This window comes from Pteropus medius, unplaced genomic scaffold, assembly GCF_902729225.1.
Source record: "Pteropus medius unplaced genomic scaffold, Ma_sr-lr_union100, whole genome shotgun sequence".
Classification (NCBI taxonomy): Eukaryota; Metazoa; Chordata; class Mammalia; order Chiroptera; family Pteropodidae; genus Pteropus; species Pteropus medius.
In genome coordinates this window covers 2,470,361-2,490,700 of record NW_024355327.1, presented here as the reverse complement: position 1 = coordinate 2,490,700, position 20,340 = coordinate 2,470,361, and the positions used below count along the sequence as shown (strand labels likewise).

The 20,340-nt window shown below is 33.3% G+C and overlaps 1 protein-coding gene across 6 annotated transcripts in view; it reads right to left on the bottom strand.

Moving 5' to 3' along the window:
- Positions 1-20,340, bottom strand: part of CFAP20DC (CFAP20 domain containing) — a 209,287-nt gene that overhangs the window by 85,967 nt on the left and 102,980 nt on the right. For all 6 annotated transcript variants that reach the window (XM_039858618.1, XM_039858613.1, XM_039858614.1 and 3 more), the window contains one exon: positions 9,324-9,488. In XM_039858618.1, the coding sequence (XP_039714552.1) occupies positions 9,324-9,488 (165 nt within the window). The remainder of the gene's footprint in view (positions 1-9,323; positions 9,489-20,340) is intronic.

Sequence of the window (20,340 nt, the reverse complement as noted above, 5' to 3'; positions counted from 1 at the left end):
TTTAAAAAATCATACTGAAAAGGTACAAACTTCAAATTATAAAATAAATAAGTTGTGCGATGTAATGTATAGCATGGTGATTATAGTTAATATTATAAGCATATTTGAAGCTGCTAAGAGAATAGATCTTAAAAGTCCTTATCACAAGAAAAAAATATTTTGTAACTATGTTAACTAGACTTAATGTGGTGATCATATCACAATATATACAAATATCAAATTATTACAGTATGTACCTGAAACTATTATATGTTATATGTAACTTATACCTTGATAAAAATGAAAAAAAAAATCATACCGACACAGTTCCAGCTGTAATTCCAGCAAAATGAACATATCAGATAGTTCACAGTAATTAAAAAAATTGAAATTCCTAAATACTTTGAATTTCTTGGAGGGATTTCTTGCTTAGCAGTGGATATCCAGTGATTATTAGAGGCATACCTAAACCTGATATGTATAATCTCCTAAATCACAGAAAATTAGGTGTTATTCTGCATTTTAAAAGAGGATCTACTATAGGATTTTAAAAAAGAGTAATCTACCACTGTGTATTTAAATTTAAATCTATTTTTAAAATTTTACAAATTTTAGTAGATTTTTTCCCCACAAAGTATACCAATACTCTACTATTTAGTATCTCTTTAAACTTATTAATGCAATTAACACACACATTCTTAAAGCTTGTTTCACTTTAATAATTCTGTTTATAATTATATTAATTGTCACAATTATCTCTATAAACATGTATCATGCTACGTATCTCCTATAATAGGGTCCTAATTAAAACTTACAAGGAAAAGTGATTTAGACCTTTGGTTTCTAAAAAACAGTAGAAGAAACAAAATTTCTATAATGAGAAAAATCTTAATAAAAAGCAGAAATGCATGCCTTTTGAATTCTAAAAGGAGCTCTTTTAAGAGCGGATATCAATATGCATAATACAAGGTTAAAATCAAGATTAGATTAAAGTTATGCTCTAGGCGTTTCATTTTCTTGAGTTTGTGGAAAGTGAACTTGGTGTAGGTCAGAGATGTTACCATTAATTATTTTGCTATTTTACTGCAGGGTACATGCCTTTGTAGTTAGACTATAAAACCTGAGGGTCTACTCTCTAATTGTCTTTTAGAAAAATAAACACTCTTTTGTCTCAAGATACGATGTTGTAATTATTGTAGTCATTTAAAGGTGCAGGGTTTTCAAAGCTTAACCAGAAAAACCTGCTGAATTTTCAACCCTAATCATTGAGAGGTCATGCTCGAGACTTATGTCTATTATCTAATAATCAAATCAGAATTAAACTTGCTACCAGAATCCAGTCTTTGAATTAATTTTTATTATATGTGCATTGTTACAAAGAATGTCAAAAATCCAAAAGAAAGGCTGATCTAGTAGACCAATATTATTTTAGACAAGGTACTTAAACCTTCTGAAACCTCACCTTCATTCATAAAATTGGGATAACAATAGTACTTAAGTCATGTTTTTGTTAGATTATATGAAACATGTATGTAACATGCTAGATACTGTGCTTAGGAGGGAGTAAATGCTTAGTAAATATATCAATATCTTCCATTTTGAATAGCATTTAATTTGCAAAGTCCATTCACAATCATTTATTCCTTCATTCACCCATTCTTCCATTAGTGACTGGGCACCTACTCTAGGCAGCCATTGCTCTAGGCACTGTAAGACAGGAAACAAGGTGGACACATCACCTCCTTCAAGGAGCTCACAGTCTCATGGGGAGACAGATATTAAAGCAAGTAAACTACATGATTACAACTGTGATAAGATCTATGAAAGAAAAATTCAAAGGTTATAAGTGTTTTACAGATGGCTTGTATTTAGTCTTTGGAGTCAGAGAAATGACATTCAACTTGAGATCTAAAAGATGACGGATATGATGATACATACATGATCTCTATGCAATTTCCAGTCACTTTGTGTGATATTATCCCATCTCCACAGCTGACAAAACTAAGACTCACGATGTTTAGAGATCTGTCCACACAGAGTGGGAGCTCAGAATCCAAGTGTCCCAAGGCCTCTTTGTGCCTTCTTTTCCCCACATATGATGCTGCCCTTGGTGGCCCAGGAGGGCATTGCATAGGATTCTCCCTAATTCACTATTTATTTTCTATGCAGTGTTGAGAAGCCATCTAACTAAAAACTTTTGTTTCGCTATCTGAAAAGTGGCCTATTACTGATTATATAGATTAATACAAAAACTTCATAAGTGTGATAATTAATATATGTGATGAAGAATAATGGGGTTTGTGAAGAGTCAAGTATAAAACACAATACTATAATATCCTTTTTTAGAAGAAAGAAAGTGTTGGGTTGAGGGAAGAACAAACTGAAGTGGTTTCAGTGCCGAGCAGGTAACACATATATGACAAGCAGGCACATGAAGAATGTGGGGGGAACTCTGGCTAATTTGAGAGTGCATGTCCTATACAAATTAGTTTTAGTTAAAAACTTTTTTTAGACCAGTTAGAGGACTGTTAGTCTTTAAATCCTGGATACACGATGAAAAGACAGTAGGTAGGTAAATGACTAAAGTAGGAAAGGCTCATAGGTGAGTAAAATCAGTCTTTTGCAAATAATTCAAACCAGTATTTACCTTATCTCATAAATAAAAAGATTAAGACATTTTTGAAAGGCAATAAAATGTTAAAAAGTAAAATTAGAATATATCTTTATTCTCTGAACTTGAGTAGAACTTTGACAATGTAAAAACACTATCTGTGTGTAAAGGTAAGATATATCAGTAAGATAAAAAATAATAAAGTACAAGATATTATTCTTCACAAAAATCTTAATTTATTAAAAAGTTATAGTTAGTTTAGTTTTGTTCTTTACTCTTAATGACTAAAGAAACATTTTTAGGAAAATGATTTTATCATCTCAAGAAAATTTTCCATTTTGAACAAAGAGTACAGCTTATATATATAATAAAGTCTTTGGTAGATAATTTCCATCTTTTGGGCTTGGAAATAGAAGTTTCTTGTAAAACAGAAAGGTACCCTAGAGGAAAATCTTTAAAACTAGTAAAGAGAAATTGCATAATAGAGTCAGTAGTTAAGAATGCATCTCTGAAACCAGACTGCCTGGTCATCCCAGCTCTACCACTCACTAATTACTTTATCTTTGTAAGCTTCAGTTTCCTCATCTACGGAATAAAGATTATGATGGTTTCTACATAAAAAAGTATGTGAGAGGATTAATGGAATATGTTATGTGAAATGGTTAATTTTATGTGTCAACTTGACTGGGTACCCAGATTAAATATTATTCTGAGTGTGACTGCAAGCGTGTTTCTAGACGAAATTAACATTTGAATCAGTAGCCTGAATAAAGCAGATTGCCCCCCGCCCCCACCGATATCTGTGGGCATCATCCAATCCATTGAGGGCCTGAATAGAACAAAAAGGTGGAGGAAGGGAAGATTTGATCTCTCTGCCTGACTGTTTGAGCTGGGACATTGGTCTTCTCCCACTCTCTGAATGGAACTGGCACCATCAGCTCTCCTGGTTTAAAATGTTCAGACTCGGGCAAGAACTACACCATTGACTTTCCTGGGTCTCCAGCTTATTGAATGAAGATTCTGAGACTTCTCAGTTTCCATAAATGTGTGAGCCAATTTCTTATACTAAGTCTGTCTTTGTCTGTCTGTCTGTCTCTCTTTCTATATATATTCTGTTTCTCTGGAGAACCCTGACTAATACGCTATGGAAAGGGTTTAGTGCTTAGAACACAGTAAAAACTCAAACACATTGTTGATGATAATAAAGACAATGATAATGATGATGATGATTTGTTGCTTAATGTACTTACCTACTCAAATTATGTAGCTAGCATTTTATTTATTCATTTGATCACTTAATCAACAAATATTTATAAAGCTTACAAGAGGTGTTAAGCATTGAGTTAGGTGCTAGAAATACAACAATAAATAGGACCTCTGCAGTTTTTAAGCTCAAATTCCAGTGTGGGAGGTAGCAATAAGCAAACAAGTACACAGAAAGTATCAGAAATAAGTGCTGTGATAAAAATAAAAACAGGGTGATGTTACAGAAGAGTGTCTTTGGGGTTATTGGAGATCATTGATGATTATAATACTATGTTCACCACTAGTGAAAATGTACGTCAGCATAATTCATACTGATATAGTACAGATTATCATATATATTTCCCTATGTACTTAAAATTTTATTTTGCCAGTAATTCTGGATTTCCTTCCCATTTATATATTTTAAATGAAAATATTGATATTAAATAGAAAAATATATTTTAATTGTATAGCAATTCTTTGGGTTTTCAAGAGAGAAGTATACAGAAGAAACATATTTTCTCTAACATAATACATCTGTTGATATAATAAACTGTGAATATATTTAGAAAATTAAAATTCTCTAATAAAGATGATATGAGACACAATAGTCTTACTTACCTTCCCCTGTCTCTGCTAGTTCCTGTTCCTAAAGGTCATTATTAATTTTCTTGTGTTTTCTTTAAAACTTTATGCATATAGCAGCATCCCTAGGCAATTATCTTTTTTATTTATATCAAAGGGCGCATATAGAAATAGCATTCTCAGTTTTCGTTTTTTATTGACTGACAGGTTTAGTGACCTTTCTAGACCATTAGAAGCAGATCAGATCATCCGTATATCTGCATACACAATATCTTATTGTGTGGCTATTTAATCAATTCCCTATTATGCCCAAGTAGTTTGTCTCTAGGTTTTTGTTATTTTTGGGGGGTGAGGAGGCTTGTTATTAATAAGCAATACTATAATAGACATCTAAAGGAGAAATGTAAAGATTGGAATGAATCAATCCTACAAAAGCAGCACAATTATAAAACTGATTAAATGTATTTTTCATATTTAATATTGTTTTACATATCTAAGTTTTTTCAACATTTGGCAGAAATATCAGAGGAAAACTAAAATTCACCTTATAAATAATCTGTGCTATAACAGATTTCACAGATACTGTATCACTATCCATACTAAATTTCTTTCACATTTAAAAAAATTTTAATAAATAAATGTGAGTAGTTATGCTTTATTAATACTAAAGATAGGGAAAGGGTATGTAATTCACATGTAAGAGATAGCTTGAATTTACTCTGAATTCTTATCAGACTTTGGAATTAGAAATTGTGTCATCCCTTTAACCAACAACCCTAAATTGAGACTTACCAAAAGTCTGAGTTTAGAAAAGAAGAAATCAAAGAGTATCTTGTTTTTTCCTAAAGTCAGAATCTAACTCCTTTTTCTTTTAGGTTCTACTTTACAGTAGATTTTGTTGCTTGATTTGAATTTTACTTTTATAATGTGGAATCCAAAGAAGAAACTGTAATAAGGATCTCACTAATGCCAACTATAGTTAGATGATTATTTCATGGTTTTGCTAGATGCATTAATTTACCTGTTTGCAATTGTGCTAGGAGATAGGGATGTCAGTCTCTTCTTATTTAAAAAGGAGTAAAAATCCAATGAGACTGCTGCTGTGGAAAGAAGGGCACTTGAAAAAACTGCCTCCTAATTTTTAAGTAAATTACTAGTTATGATTTGTGCTTAACAGACTACTACATCTTGTCATTAGTAGCTGAATGATCACCTTCAATAACCAGACCCGATTCTCTGGTTTTAGTTAAACTGGGGTTCCCTTAATGAAAATAAGATCATCAGATCTCACGTCCTCTGCAGACTAATAGTTATTAGCTATCGTGCACCAGGAATTGACAAAGTGAACAGTGTGAATATGTGGTAACACTGGCTTCATGGAAATACAATTATTTTATTAATTTCATTTAATCCTCTTGATCGAGTTATATGACATTCAATAAAATGCACTCTAAAACAGAAGTTTCAACATTTCCCTTTTTGCTCGCATGAACATGCTAGAAAGCACCCATAGGAAACAACTACGTTTTCCTCTATTGGCTTCATTGAGATCTCTCAATATGTGCATTTATAATAAAATATCACAATTTACATGAGTATTGTACAGTCAATTACAAGAGTACACCATTTCTCTGGCAATTCAAATCTCATCATAGGGAGTCCTTTTTCTTTTATTTTTAGAAAGACACAAAAACATAGTTCAAATGAATAAATATCTCCTGGCTTTTACATGATTAAAAAAATCTGCCCTTGGGCACTATTCATTAGCTACACCTTTCAAATAAAATATCTTACACAGAAAACAATAATTATTGTTATGTTCATTTATAGTAAGTTTCAAAGCCCACAAATGTCAAAATTAGCAATTGAAATTATTTATAGAAAGAGAACCACAAAGTTCAATGTATGTTCATGTAATCTTAGCTGCCAAATATGTGCAATGAGATTTACTTAAGAAGAACAATCTTGAAACCTATGGTTAGAAATGAATATAAATATAATTGGGATTCAGAGGGCAGAAGAAATATGCTATTAGATGGCGATTATTAATTTACCATATATATGATGCAAGTTAACTATTAGTATGCATTGAGAGCCCATTTATAGAATTTGCAAAATATAAACTAATATCCTCTACTAAAGTTGAGATCAAATATGGCCTATAAAAAAGTTCTGTTTAATTATAACATTGAATTAATGATGCAATTATATTTATTCAAATTCCTCTTTAATCTCAGGCATTATAAGTGTCCTTAAACTTTAAATAAAAAAGACACTTAAAATATCTAGATATAGACTTGCATTTTTATTTAAAGGCATAATTAATTCTTAAAACATTAAGTTACAGAAAAGAAAAATAAAGCATTTACATTGCATAGCGTTATCTGATAGGCTTTACAACTTAGTCATTTCTGTTACTGAAAGCTATCACAGCCTCTTAGATACGAATAGTGTGTTCACTTATCAAAAACACTTACTTCATTCTGTGACAAATCTTCCATTAAGACTGAATCGTGACCCAAGGTGTTTACAGCAGCTGTCTGGATAGTGACATCTTTTTCATCCTTTTATATATTTTGTACAGGTACCTTAATGAACATGGATTGTATATATTGTCTTCCTTAGTCCCCCACTCCATCTGTCTAAAGTCAGTGTATATAATATACAAATTCTCACTACCTGTGCCCTCACTGCTATCAAAAAGTGCTGCTTAAAGTTGGCAATTGTAGAAGCAGGTGATAGGGACATGGGGGTTCATTATATATTCCCTCTTCTGTAAGTTTGGAAATTTCTTAAAAGGGTTTTAAAAGGAGTGCCTATTTACACAGTCTTCTGCTAGGGTTTATATTGAAAAAGATACAAAATTGGTTCCAATTCTCTACGAATATATAATTTAGGACTGACATATAGAAAATTCATCAGAAAAAATGAATATAGGATAAATATAAAGAGTAAAACTTAGTCTATTTTTACAACTCATTCATTTCATGTTTACCTTTTTCCCGTTTCCACTTTGCTCTCAAACTTTGACCACTCTCTTTTCCCCATCTGTTATATGATACTCAACAAGTTCTGCCAGTTTTTTTCCCTGCAGTTTCTCTCAGGGTCCTCCCTTTCCACTTTTACAGCCTCTTGTCATTTTATGCCTAGATTGCTGTAAAGACATCTTCATTGTAATCCTTAACCTCTGGACTCGCTTGACTTAAAAATTCACCTTGAATCTTGATGGCAAATTCAACTTCCTAAAGAAGTTATCATTTCTCTACTATAGATACATGAGGCTTACTTTTCTTGTATTATTCTAAAACAGCCATTCTGCCTACTCAGGCCATTCGTCTTACTAATTCCTCAGTAAACTCATCCATGCATTTTGCTGTCTCTTTATCTTTGCTCAGTATTCTGCACCATCTTACACATCCATAAATCTTACATTCATTTATTATAAAAACTTACATAAGCATATACTGAATACTTTCAAGATCTACTTCCTCCATAAGTGCCTTATTATGACCATCATTTCACCTTCCTCTGAATTACATGTTTATGAATGTCATCTAAACCATATGACCTTTGTGGGGATAAGTGATCCAGTGGTTCTCAACCCTGGCTGCACATCAGAGTTGCTACGGGAGTTAAAAAAACCCACCCCAGGCCATATTAGAATCTTTGGGGATGAAGCATAGACATTAGGAAAAAAATTTTTATATCAGTCACTTTTAAAATGTCTCAAGTGATTCTAATATACAGGAGAACCATTCATCTCAATAATATTAGCTTTCTTGACTTGAAAGTACTATTCATTCATTTGGTCAATAGCTAATGAGTGTCTATTATAGCAGTAGAAAACTGGTAGCCTTGGCATGTTTAGTTAGTAGGCTCAGACAGTGTTTTTAAAACAATTTAGATCTTAGACAATATTTTAAAATTCGGAGACTTATCATAAACATTGGGATGCTCAGTCTTGAAAAAAAAAGAAGGGAAGATCTGGTGAGACTGGGCCTATATATATATAAGTCATATATATATATTACACATCCATAAGGCATTTATGGATGTGTAATTATATATATATATATGACTTATATATATATATGACTTTATTTATATATATATGAATATATATATATGTAGGAACTCTGTTTTTGTAACTTTTCTATAGATCTAACATTATTTCAAAATGTTCTCTTCTCATGAGAAGAGAACAATGCTTGTTAGAATTAGGGAAGGCTACACAGAAGAGGCAGTGTTTGAGTTGTATCTAGAAAGATGAATGGGGAGTTTTTTCAGGCAGAAAGGAAAGAAAGCTATTTTAGGCCAAGGAAAAAGCAATCTCAATATATGAACATCTGAAGGCCAGCAGAGTAGTCGGAAAATCACATGTGGGGAGTGAGAGAAAGGTGTCTGGAGATGAAAGTGTGGAGTAGGGTTGAGATAGAGGAGGTTGGTTTTGTGTGAGCTCTCAAGGTTTTTTTCATGCTGCTTTCTAAGATAGTGGGAAAGGTATTAAAAATCTTTAATTAAAGAATGACATGACTACATTTCTACTTCTATTATCAGAAAGATAATTCTGACAGCAATGTGGAGATTAACAGGGAGGCTAAGGTGAGTGACGGTAGGGACCCGAACAAAAGAAGTAGCAATAGGAGAGAAGAGGAGACAGATTTTAGGGATGTTTAAGAGGTATAATTGGCAGGGCTTGGAAGCATATAGGAAAAGGAGAGGAATAATTAAGGATGTTTTGATTTATCATGTAAAAAACCCAGAAAATAATGACTTATCACCAATAAGTCAATATAAAAGTGACTTAATATTTAACTTCGAGCTATAAATGATAATTACAAGGCTTTCCCCCCTTTTGTTTTACAAATAAATATGCTTATAATTTAGGTGCCTGAGTGCATACCTGATTCTGCTGACCTTAGAGGATGACTTCCAAATTTTATTTCAGTTTGGCGGAATTTAGTCATGTTTAACAGCTGTGTGACTTGTGGAACATCTGTTGTAAGTTGGCAGCTTCGTGGAATAATATCTGCAGGTTCATCTGTTGGAAAGGGAACACCATATCCAGCTGGAAATAAAGATTAACATTCATTCTCAAAATGTAAGCCATTTCTGCCAAATAGACACATCTTATAAATGAAACCAATTAAAGTAAATCATTTTAGAATATTCCTTTGGATGAATTATACAGCTTTACAGCCTTGGTTTTCTTATCTGTAAAATGAACATGGAAATGTTGCTGCTTACTTTCTAGGACTGTAGAAAGGATTTAATAAGACAAAGTGTATAACATCATGCGGGTTCAGAGACACGTTCAATAAATAAGAACGTTCATTGGAAACTTCATATTTCTTTTTCAATACTAGACTGTAACTTGGGGGAAGAACTAGTTAGGTATGCTCCAATGAAGATTTCTGGGAATACACTGTCTCATTTATATTAGATCATAAGTACGATGACATTATTGAATATGTACAGCCATTACATCAGTAAATTTAACTTTTAACTTTTTTATTTTGAAATAATGTTAGATCTATAGAAAAGTTACAAAAACAAAGTTCCTACATACCCTTTACAAAGCTTCCCCTAATGTTAACACCTTACCTCTGAATAATTTCAAGGAAAAAATATTATAATTAAAATAGTATTTTATTTTCATTTGTATTTCTAATGAGATTTGAAATTGTTAATATATATTTACATGGATGTTTAAATTTTCATTTTAGTAAATTTTCTGTTCACGCTCTTAACCCATTTTAGTATTTGAGAACATTTTTTCTCATTTATTTTTACAACCTCTTTTATGGCAAAGATATAAGCTTTGTCATACATAGCAAGTAGGAATCGGGTTGGTATTAGCATTCTAAAAAGCAATTTTACCGTATGTATCGAAAGCTTTAAAAATGCACATGCCACTTAACTCAATAATTTCACTTTATGAATGTATTCTAAATTAAAAAACATCATAAACTAAGATGAAGATCTAGGTAAATAGGCATCTATAATTTCTGAAAAATAAACAACTTGAATTTGCAGTAAAGAGTCACAAGAAATTGTTATTTATGATTCTGGCTTAATGATATAGGAAAGACTCAAGATAAAAAGTGAAATGAAAATAATGTACACAAAACTCTATCTCAACTGTAGGAAATCAATAAATAAAATGTATGAATGGCAAAAAGACTACAAGAAAATACACCAAAATGTAAAATAACTTGATGGTTAGCTTAAGTGTAGGTTTTATTTTTTTCTTTATAAAAATTTTAGAATCTGGTGGAAAAAAGCAATCTGTGTATATGTGAATGTGAGTAGTAAGAAAAAGCCAACCAATCACCCCTCAAAAAACATCCTATATAAGTATAAACTCTGACCAGGTTTAGAAAGGCAAATGATGTTAGGTTTATGTGCACCCAACTCATGGCAGTTTTCTAATTAGATCTTAATGTCCTAATCCTGAAAAGGAAAATGAATTATTTAACTAAAAACTTAAATACTCATCAGCAATGTAATGGTTTCTAAGAGTCCTATTGCTCCTGTCATTAAAAATGCACTCGATTTACAAATCTTAGTCTTCGGGTTTTCTTTGTCCATCCATTTCTTACTTGTCAGTGACATTTAGAAAATCATTTTATAGTAACTGAGTAAATGAACTCTCAAAATAGAAAACATTTGGAAAAATAGGTAAACTAATTCCAGATATATATATTTGACATATTATTTCAAACTTCTCTGAGGTAGAAAAAGCTAGTTTCCATATTAATGCCCATATTGATAAACTAAGATTTTATATTAAAAGAGGAAGAAGTTCTGTAGGCTAATAAGACCTTGAAATAAAATGCCGTATTTTGAATCCGATAAAAGAGAAATCATGGAAACTTTAGTTTATAGGGCTTGTGTGGATGGTACAGAGTACAATGTCATACAAAGTTTGAAAAGTCCAAAACAAAATCCACATTTCCAACTAACAAGGGACAGACAGCAAATCCCTGGTAACCAAAAATCCATAAATTTTTATGGAAGACAGAATAAAGCGCAGAGTATTACAAAACTCCAATCTGAACCTTACAGGAACATGGCTGACATACAAATGAGATTTTACATCAAAAGGCTCAGATCCCCTCTGTGTCAACTTCCTTTTCTATATATCTACTCTCTCTTGGCTCCCAGAACTATTTCACAACTTATTGGATTATTATTTGAGGGAAACTGTGGTTTACTTTAAAATAAAGACTAGTCATTGATACCACTTAGTTGAGCAACTACTGACTTTGAGACTGTGGAGGAATATACAGAAAGGGGCTTTAGTCTCATTTTTGTGAAACCAGACTATGAAGAAGCTTTAGGAACTGGCAGTTGGATGTTCTGATAGACCTAAATGCAAGTTAACTCATCTCCCCATCATCTACCTTACCACTACCTCCTTCCCCCGGCTGTGTCCAATGACTAGGCCATTTTTATTTTTTAGCATTTATAGTTTAATTTAAAAATAAGAATTCTAAAAATAGCATAGATCCTACAATAAAAATTAAATAGTGCTAATCTACGAGTACATGTCTTCATTCATTTATTCATTCATTCACTCACTCGCTCATTTTATCATCAGGCGAATATTTATTGAGTCTCTACTATGTGCCAGGCACTTATCTAGTGGCTGAGAATCTAGTGGGGAGTCAGTGTAACTCTGTCCTGGCCTTCTTGAAACTTACACCTAGCAGAGAATATAAAACAAATGACATCATAAATAATGATTTAAGTATAATTTTGTTATGTTCTCTGAAAGAAAAGTTCATGGTGTTATGAAAGAGGTAATGGGGAAATCTACCAGCACAGGGTGTCAAGTCTTCTCTGATAAAGAGACATTTAAGCTGAGTCATAAAGGATTAGTAGAATAAAGGATAAGTAGAAAGTAGCCTGGTAAAATGGGGTACGAGTGATCACTCAGGTGAAGGGAAACGAGCATTTGAAGACTCTGAAGGCAAAAGAACTTTGGTGCATTCTAGGAACTGAAAAAAAGATAATTCTGTGAAAGCATTGTAGCATGGAGGAGAATGATGGAAGAATCCCAATGATATATTTAGCATAGCAATTGGTTCAAAGGGGCTGCTCAATAAATGGTTATGAACAAAAGCTTCTTAATAACAGCTGACCTAGATTAAATGCAGCTGTCAAGTCTTCCACTTTTCTTCTTTGGTTGTTCTTTGTTCAGCTATATCCTGAAAAGTGCTCCATGTATATTTTATTTGGATATCACATCTTTCTCCCCAGATGGCAAATAACAAATCAAGCTGACAATCAGATACTATGGGACCCGGGCCTGTCTGCATTGTTCTTTCAGACAAGTTCTATCTTCTGGAATAGATTGTGTATGGAAACATGCAGACTGCTTGATTAATGTCTGAAAAATGACATAGTTGAATTTCAGCTGCTTTTGCTAACAAATCTGAAAGAAAATAATGTTGGCTGGAATGGTCAGCTCAGAATTGCAAATGGTACATGAAGGAGAAGACTATGAGAAGGCTGACAGATTTGCTCATGTAGCATCCAAATACAACCAGATGGTGGGCTTTTTGATGTCTTTGCCTCCTGTCTATGTGTTAGTATATTATTAGAATGTTTGAGTGACTTTGTAACCCTGTTCACTCTTCTTTGGCCATAAGCCATCATAAAATGAACCATTCTGTAGGCTTTTAATACTTTTGAGGAGGATCTTAACTAGCTTTAAAAATTAAGTCATCAATTTTAATACATATATAAAGCACTGTACGCATTAAAAATGATCATCCTCATTTTATGGGGGGAATGTCTTATAAAATAGTGAGATTTATAGATACGTTTTGGTTATGGCTTCTCCTAATTCATATAGTTTAAATAAGGACTAATTTTATAATAATTCACTAGTCCCAGACTCAATTATATTCATCCTCTTTATATGGGAATAGCCTGCAGTACCTAGCAGAGTGCCTTATTTATATATAATCTCACCTCTCTGAAACATCAATAAGAGAGAAGCAGAAAGCACAGAAATCTCTAACTGCCAAAATATTTCTTAGTTTATTCAGGCTGCTATAGCAGAATACCATAGACTAGGAGGCCTATAAACCACAGAAATTTATTCCTCACAGTTTTGGAGGCTTAGAAGTCCAAGATCAAGGTACTGGCAGATTTGGTGCCTGGTGAGGGCTCTATTCCTGGCTCAGACATGGCCATCTTCTTGTTATACCCTCACATAGAAAGGGTGAGGGAGTTCTCTGGGGTCTCTTTTATAAGGGCACTAATGCTATTCATGAGGGCTCTACCCATATGATCTAATCACCTCCCAAAGGCCCTACCTCCAAATACCATCACTTTGGGGATTAAGTGTCAACATATGAATTTTAGGAGGACACAAACATTTAGTCTATAACAATATTGATACAAAGTCTGTTTATTTTTTGTTTGTTCATTCATTCATTTGCTATATAACTATCAGATTTTCTCTGGGCTTGGCATGGATTCAAATCCGTGCCTTTTCGGAGAGAGATATTAAGCAGCAGCATACTATAGGGATTAAAAGTACAGGCTCTGAAACAAGGTATCCTGAGTTCACATTCTGTCTCTACCACTCAATAGCCGTGTGCCCTTGGCATAGTAGTTTACCTTGTGGTGTCCTGCTCTTCTTAACTGTGAAACATGAATATAAAGATAACATTTACCTTATAGGGTTATTGTGACGATAAAATGAGTTAATGTATATAAGAGTCTAAGAATAGTGCTTGGTATATAGCAAGTGCTACATAAGTGTTTTTTATTAATCACAGACAAATACTTCTGTAAATTATTTCATTACAATGGTGAAAAAAACCACCACATTTTACTATGTTTTTCATAATAAAAGGTTTTGATGCTTAAGGGGGAAAATAAACCTAGATTATATCAAAAACTTGGGTATACTGAACGAATCATACCTTACCTTAGAGGTTTTTAAAAATAATTTATTGAGGAGAAATACACATTAACATAAAAAGAAGCATTTTAAAGGGAAAGATTCAAGGACGTTTAGCAAATTCACAATGGTGTGCAACCACCACTTCTATATAGCTTTAAAACATTTCCATCACTCCGAAGTAAAATCTCTTACCTATTAACCAGTTTCTGCCATTCTTTCCAGTCCCCAGTCCCTGGCAACCACAAATCTGCGTTCTATCCCTATGGATTTATCTACTTTGGATATTTCATATAAATGGCATCATACAATGTGACTTTTGTTGCCTGCGTGTATAGTACACTCTACAATTTTGTTTATCCATTCATCTCTTGATAAACATTTGGACTGTTTCCACATTTTGGTTACTGTGAATATTGCTGCTTTGAGCATACATGTACATGTATCTATTTCCCATTCTTTTGGTTATATATCTAGAATGGTCATATGGTTAATTCTATGTGTTAGTTTTTTAGGAAATGCCAAACTGCTTTCCACTGCAGATGAACCATTTTGTGTTCACATTAGCAATGTACAAGGGTTCTAATTTCTCCACACTTTTACGAACACTTATTTTCCCTTAAAAAAAAAAATTACAGCCATCCTAGTGAGTGTAAAGTGGCATCTCACTGTGGTTTTATTTTGCACGTCCTTAATGACTAATGACGTTAAGCATCTTTTCATGTGTTTGTCAGCCATTTGTATATCTTATTTGGATAAATGTTTATTCAGGTCCTTTGACCAGTTTTTAAAATTGGGTTGTGTGTCTTTCTGTTGAGTTGTAGAATCCTTTACATATTCCAGATACTAGTGCACGCGTGCGCACGCACACACACACACACACACACACACACACACTCCCTATATGTAGAACTAGAATATATATCCTACAGATATATGATTTGCAAATATTTTCTCCCATTGTGTAGGCTGTCTTTCCTATTTAATAGTGTACATGAAAGTTTTAAGTTTTGATGTCTAATTTATCTATTTTTAAAATTCTGTTGCTGTGCTTTTGGTGTCATATTCAGGAATCCATTGCCAAATCTAAGGTTATGAAGATTTACCTCTATTTTTCCTATTAGCTCTTATATTTAGGTCACTGATCCATTTTAAGTTAATTTTTATATATGGTATGAGGCAGGGGTACAAACTTACTTATTCTTTTGCATGTGGACTTTCAATTGTCCCAGAACCACTGTTGAAGAGACTGAACTCTCACTATTGAATGTTCTTGGCATCCTTGTCAAAATCAGATATATGGGTTCATTTCTGGACTCAATTCTATTACATTTGGTTTATATGTCTACTCTAACTGTATCAAACTGTTTTGATTACTGTAACTCTGAGGTAAACTTTAAAATTGGTTAAGTGTGAATCTTCCAACTTTGTTCTTCAAGATTGTTTTTGGGTATTTGGGTCCCCTTGCAATTCTATATGAATTTGAGGATCAGCTTTTCCACTTCTGAAAAAAAGGCCACTGAAATTTGAGAGATTGTATTGAACTCTAGATCTTTCTGCGTAATACTGACATCTGAACAAAATCAAGTCTTGCAATTCATGAACATGGGTAGTCACTTGTTCTTTTGGGTTATCTTTAATTTCTTTTAGCAATGTTATATAGGTTTCAGTAAAAAGTCCTTCACCTCCTTGGTTAAATTTATTCCTAGATATTTAATTATTTTAGATGCTATCATAAATAGAAGTGTTATCCCTAGGGTTTTTGAGATATGAAATTCTATTATAAATATTTTATACTATCTAATTATAAAATTGATACTTTAATCAGAATAATTCTGAGTCTTGATATGAGTCATGACTCATATTTGTGGGATCTATTATTGGCTGCTGGGCACCTCTGCTATACTGAGATCTTATCTTTCTTGTCCTGTGGTGGTTTCCTAGGCAAGAGCATTTTGAGTTCAACTCCCCTGCAGGAAAGAGTGGGAATGTAGCTTTAAACTGACAAGATGTGGGTCTGATATGCACTCACCTGACCTGGAGATAAAGAGAGAGGTAAGAAAACACCTCAAAACACCTCAAAAATGTTAATTATTAAAAACACTAGACTAATCCAGTTATTGAGAAAAGTAAACCTGTGTACTGTTGGGGAAGGAACAGTCAGAGGCTTGGTCTTGAGTTCCACCATTGTGACCTCACCACAAGATGCCTCATAACTAATAGGCCTGGTTTTCCTCTTCTGTATAATTAAGACATTGGATTAGATGACCTCTAAGGCCTTTCCCTGCTCAATGAGTCTATTAAGGCAAGACATCAATATTTCTAGTTTTTTCTGTGACCTTTGAAGGGATAATTTTCTTTTTCTTTTTTCTTTTTTTACACCTACAGCATCCAGTCTTCCTAGGTGGTCTCCCATTCAAGTACTAACCAGGCCTGACCCTGCTTAGCTTCTGGGATCAGGCTTGTTCAGGGTGGCGTGGCCGTAGACTAATTTTCTTCATATTGATTGACACTAGATAAAAGTTTATTAAATAGAGACAGTGAATGAATGAATAATTGAACAATTAGCCAATCCTAACTTTGTCAATTCATCAAACATTTATGACAGGTTACCAGTGCTGGGTCACGTGCAAGAGATAAAAATATGGAGACCCAACCTATGCCCTCAAGGGGCTCTCAGTCTAAAATCATACTTTTAATTATTCTCTTTTTGCATTTCTAAACACAGAACACATACTCCCCAGTACTAATATTTTAGAAATAATACTGAACTGGGAAGTCAGGAAACCTGCAAAATCATCATTGGCATAGGATACATCTATGCTTAATGGGTAGTCACTTGTTCTTTCCTTTCTTCTTTTTCCTCTTTCTCTTACCTATCTACACATATATTGGTTTTTTTTTTCTTCAAAAATGCAGAATGATACAAGTTAATCAATAATCCAGTTATGCAAATATCTAAAAATACCACTCTATGTCCCCTCAGGAACCATTAAAGTAATAAACTAAATTAAATCAGCATGCTTTACTACTTGTCCATTATAAGCCATTCCTTTGGGAAAGTGAAAAACTGGTTAATGGCTGTCTTAAGGTTTCAGTAATTCACTTTCTATTATACTCACTGTATAAACAGCAGATAGCAAAGGATTAGGCAACATTTTCTAGCTTGGGTGAGTTTAAGAGGTTCTAGAGTTAAAACTGTAGCAGTTTAAATAAGGTAAGGTCAACATGGCAGTGAGCTCAAGCAAGCAATTAATACATTATTTTAAAACTGATTCTCAGAATAGAATGTAAGAAACAGATAAGAAATTTTCCTGTGAAAGAAGTCTCAACACAACGAAGAAAATGCAGAAGAAAATTACCCTTCCTTTAGTAAGAAAAAGGGATGTCCATTACTTATTGTAATACAGATACCCTTAACACAGCCAGCCACCAAATTGTGGTATTCTTATTCCATGACATCTCTTGTATCTTTCCTTTCTCTCTCTCTCTCTCTCTCTTCTATCCATACATTTGAGTCCTACTGTCAGGGTTCAAACCCTGCCTCTACTACTTAAATTAACAATTTTGTGACATTGGGTATAGTATCTGACTTCTCTGTGCCTCAGTTTCCCTATTTGTAAAATGAAGGTAATAGTAACATCTACTTCAGTGTTGTTCTGAGCATTATATTAAGTTCATATATGTTAAATGTTTATAGCAACTACTACTACAATCGTCGTCATTATCATCATCATCATCATCATCATCATCATCATCATCATCATCATCGTTATCACTTCTGCTGCCAACCTCCTTTACCAAGGATACTTGATGTGCCCCATAATATGTTATCCTTTGCCCTCTTTCATCTAATTGTCTTTGGAATGAATTCTTGTAGTATTAACTTTTCTAGGGTCTATAATTACAAAGTAAATTATGGGGACAGGAACCTTGCTCTATATTTTATGTCACCCAAAGTATGCAGTCTAGTAATGCAATATTATGTTATATCTTATCTCCTGCCCCTGCCATGTACCATACTGAACTACCTGGTCCTTTGACATATCAGATACATTCATCATGTCATGCCTTTATACATATGTGCTCTTTCCTCTGCCTGAAATAGTTTCTTTTCATTGTCAACTTTCATAATGTGGGAAATACTGTTTTTCCTTCAGGATGCAGCTTTGAAAGTTTATTTCTCCAGGTTAATGTAGACTGAACTCTAGTATGTGGACAGATACTAATCAATGAAGTCATTTTTACTGGCTTGTGGCAAAAATGTCAGCCTTTATTCTTAAATTAGGATCTTCCTTATGTGTTTATGCATGTGTATCTAAATGTCCTTTCATTTAATGAAACAATCAGAATAATTGTAGTTTTTCTTGTTTGTCTGTTTTAATGCTCTGATTTGGCAAATTCAAATGACACCCTTATGTTAATCTTCAAATTTTTCTTACTTTGAGAGATCTGAAAAATCCAAGTGCCTCACTGAGCAGCTCTCTCAAGTAAGGGGTCAGTAAGGGCTCCAGAGTCTCCTCTTACTGCTTGTTAAGCCCTTAAGGAAGTCTGCACCAGGTACTATGATCTACATGAATGCGTAAGTTTCCCTGTGAGACCCTGAGCAACTTGAAGCAGAGTTGTGTGCAACCCAGTGCCAGATGTATAGAAGTCAGATAAATGTTTAGCATCTATACTCACATTATAAGTCTTTTCATATACATTTTTATATTTGATTGGCTCTTCACAAAAACTTTATAGTAATTACTGAGAAAATAAAGCTCAGAGATATTCAAAGCACACACAAAACTACAAAGTTGGTGCATGGATCACAGCAATGGACTGTGGAAACAGTAATCTATATCATTAGTCTCCATAATATCAACTTAATAAATTTAATCAATTTAATTCAATTTAAACCAAGATGTCCTTGGTTTACATATATTATAATTTTACTGGGACTATAATAATAGTATCTATCTAACCAAGGAACAATTATTATCCTTATTTTACTGATGAGAAAAGTGAAGCATTGAGATAGGGTCTGCCTTTGTACAAGGTTAAGTACTGGCAGCTAAATGATAAATATGGGATTATATTCCACAGTACCCTGAACCACAGTATGCTTCCCCAATCTATTCCAAACCTTTTAGGTAATCTAAGATGAAACATTCATAAAGCTTCTTTTTCAGGCCTTCTGAAAAACCTGAAAGAAATCACACCAAATGCTTGTTCTTGGAATGTTTTACAGATTATCTATTCACTAAAAAAAAAAAAAAAAATCAATTCTAAAACAAAGTACATTGTATATTCTTCAAAAATTCAGATAGTACTATAAAGTTATGAGAAAAAAATTAAATCATTGTTCTCTAACTGTTGAACCCCTACCTCTCTTGTCCTCTACTCTCACAATGCAGAGGCAACTGTTTTCAAGCCTTTCAACTGTCTCTTCTAAATCTTCTTGTATTTATATCTATACTTATAAATAGCAGCCTTATACTGACATTTCTGTACTTAATAGTTTTAGATAATATCTCTGACTTCCTATTTTGGGAAAAAGAGGATTCGGCACCACCACCCTACCTTCTTTCCCTCCCCATATCCTCCAAATATGATTTCTCATAATTTGGGGGTAAATTATTAGTCAGTGTTTTGCATAATTAGCATTATGTAAAAAAGTTGTGCCACTATACACCTATTAGAATGGCAAAGATCTGAAACACTGACAAGACTAAATACAGACAAGGATGTTGAGCAAAAGGAACTATCATTAATTGCTGGTAGGAAGGAAAAATCCAGCCACTTTGGAAGACTGTTTGGCAGTTTCTTACAGAACTAAATATAGTCTTACCATATAATACAGTGATCACGCTCACTGATAATTTAACCAAAGGAGTTAAAATTTTATGTCCACACAAAAACCTATACAAGAATGTTTACAGCGGCTTCATTCATAATTGCCAAAATTTGGAAGCAACCAATACATCCTTCAGTAGATGAATGGATAAATTGTGGT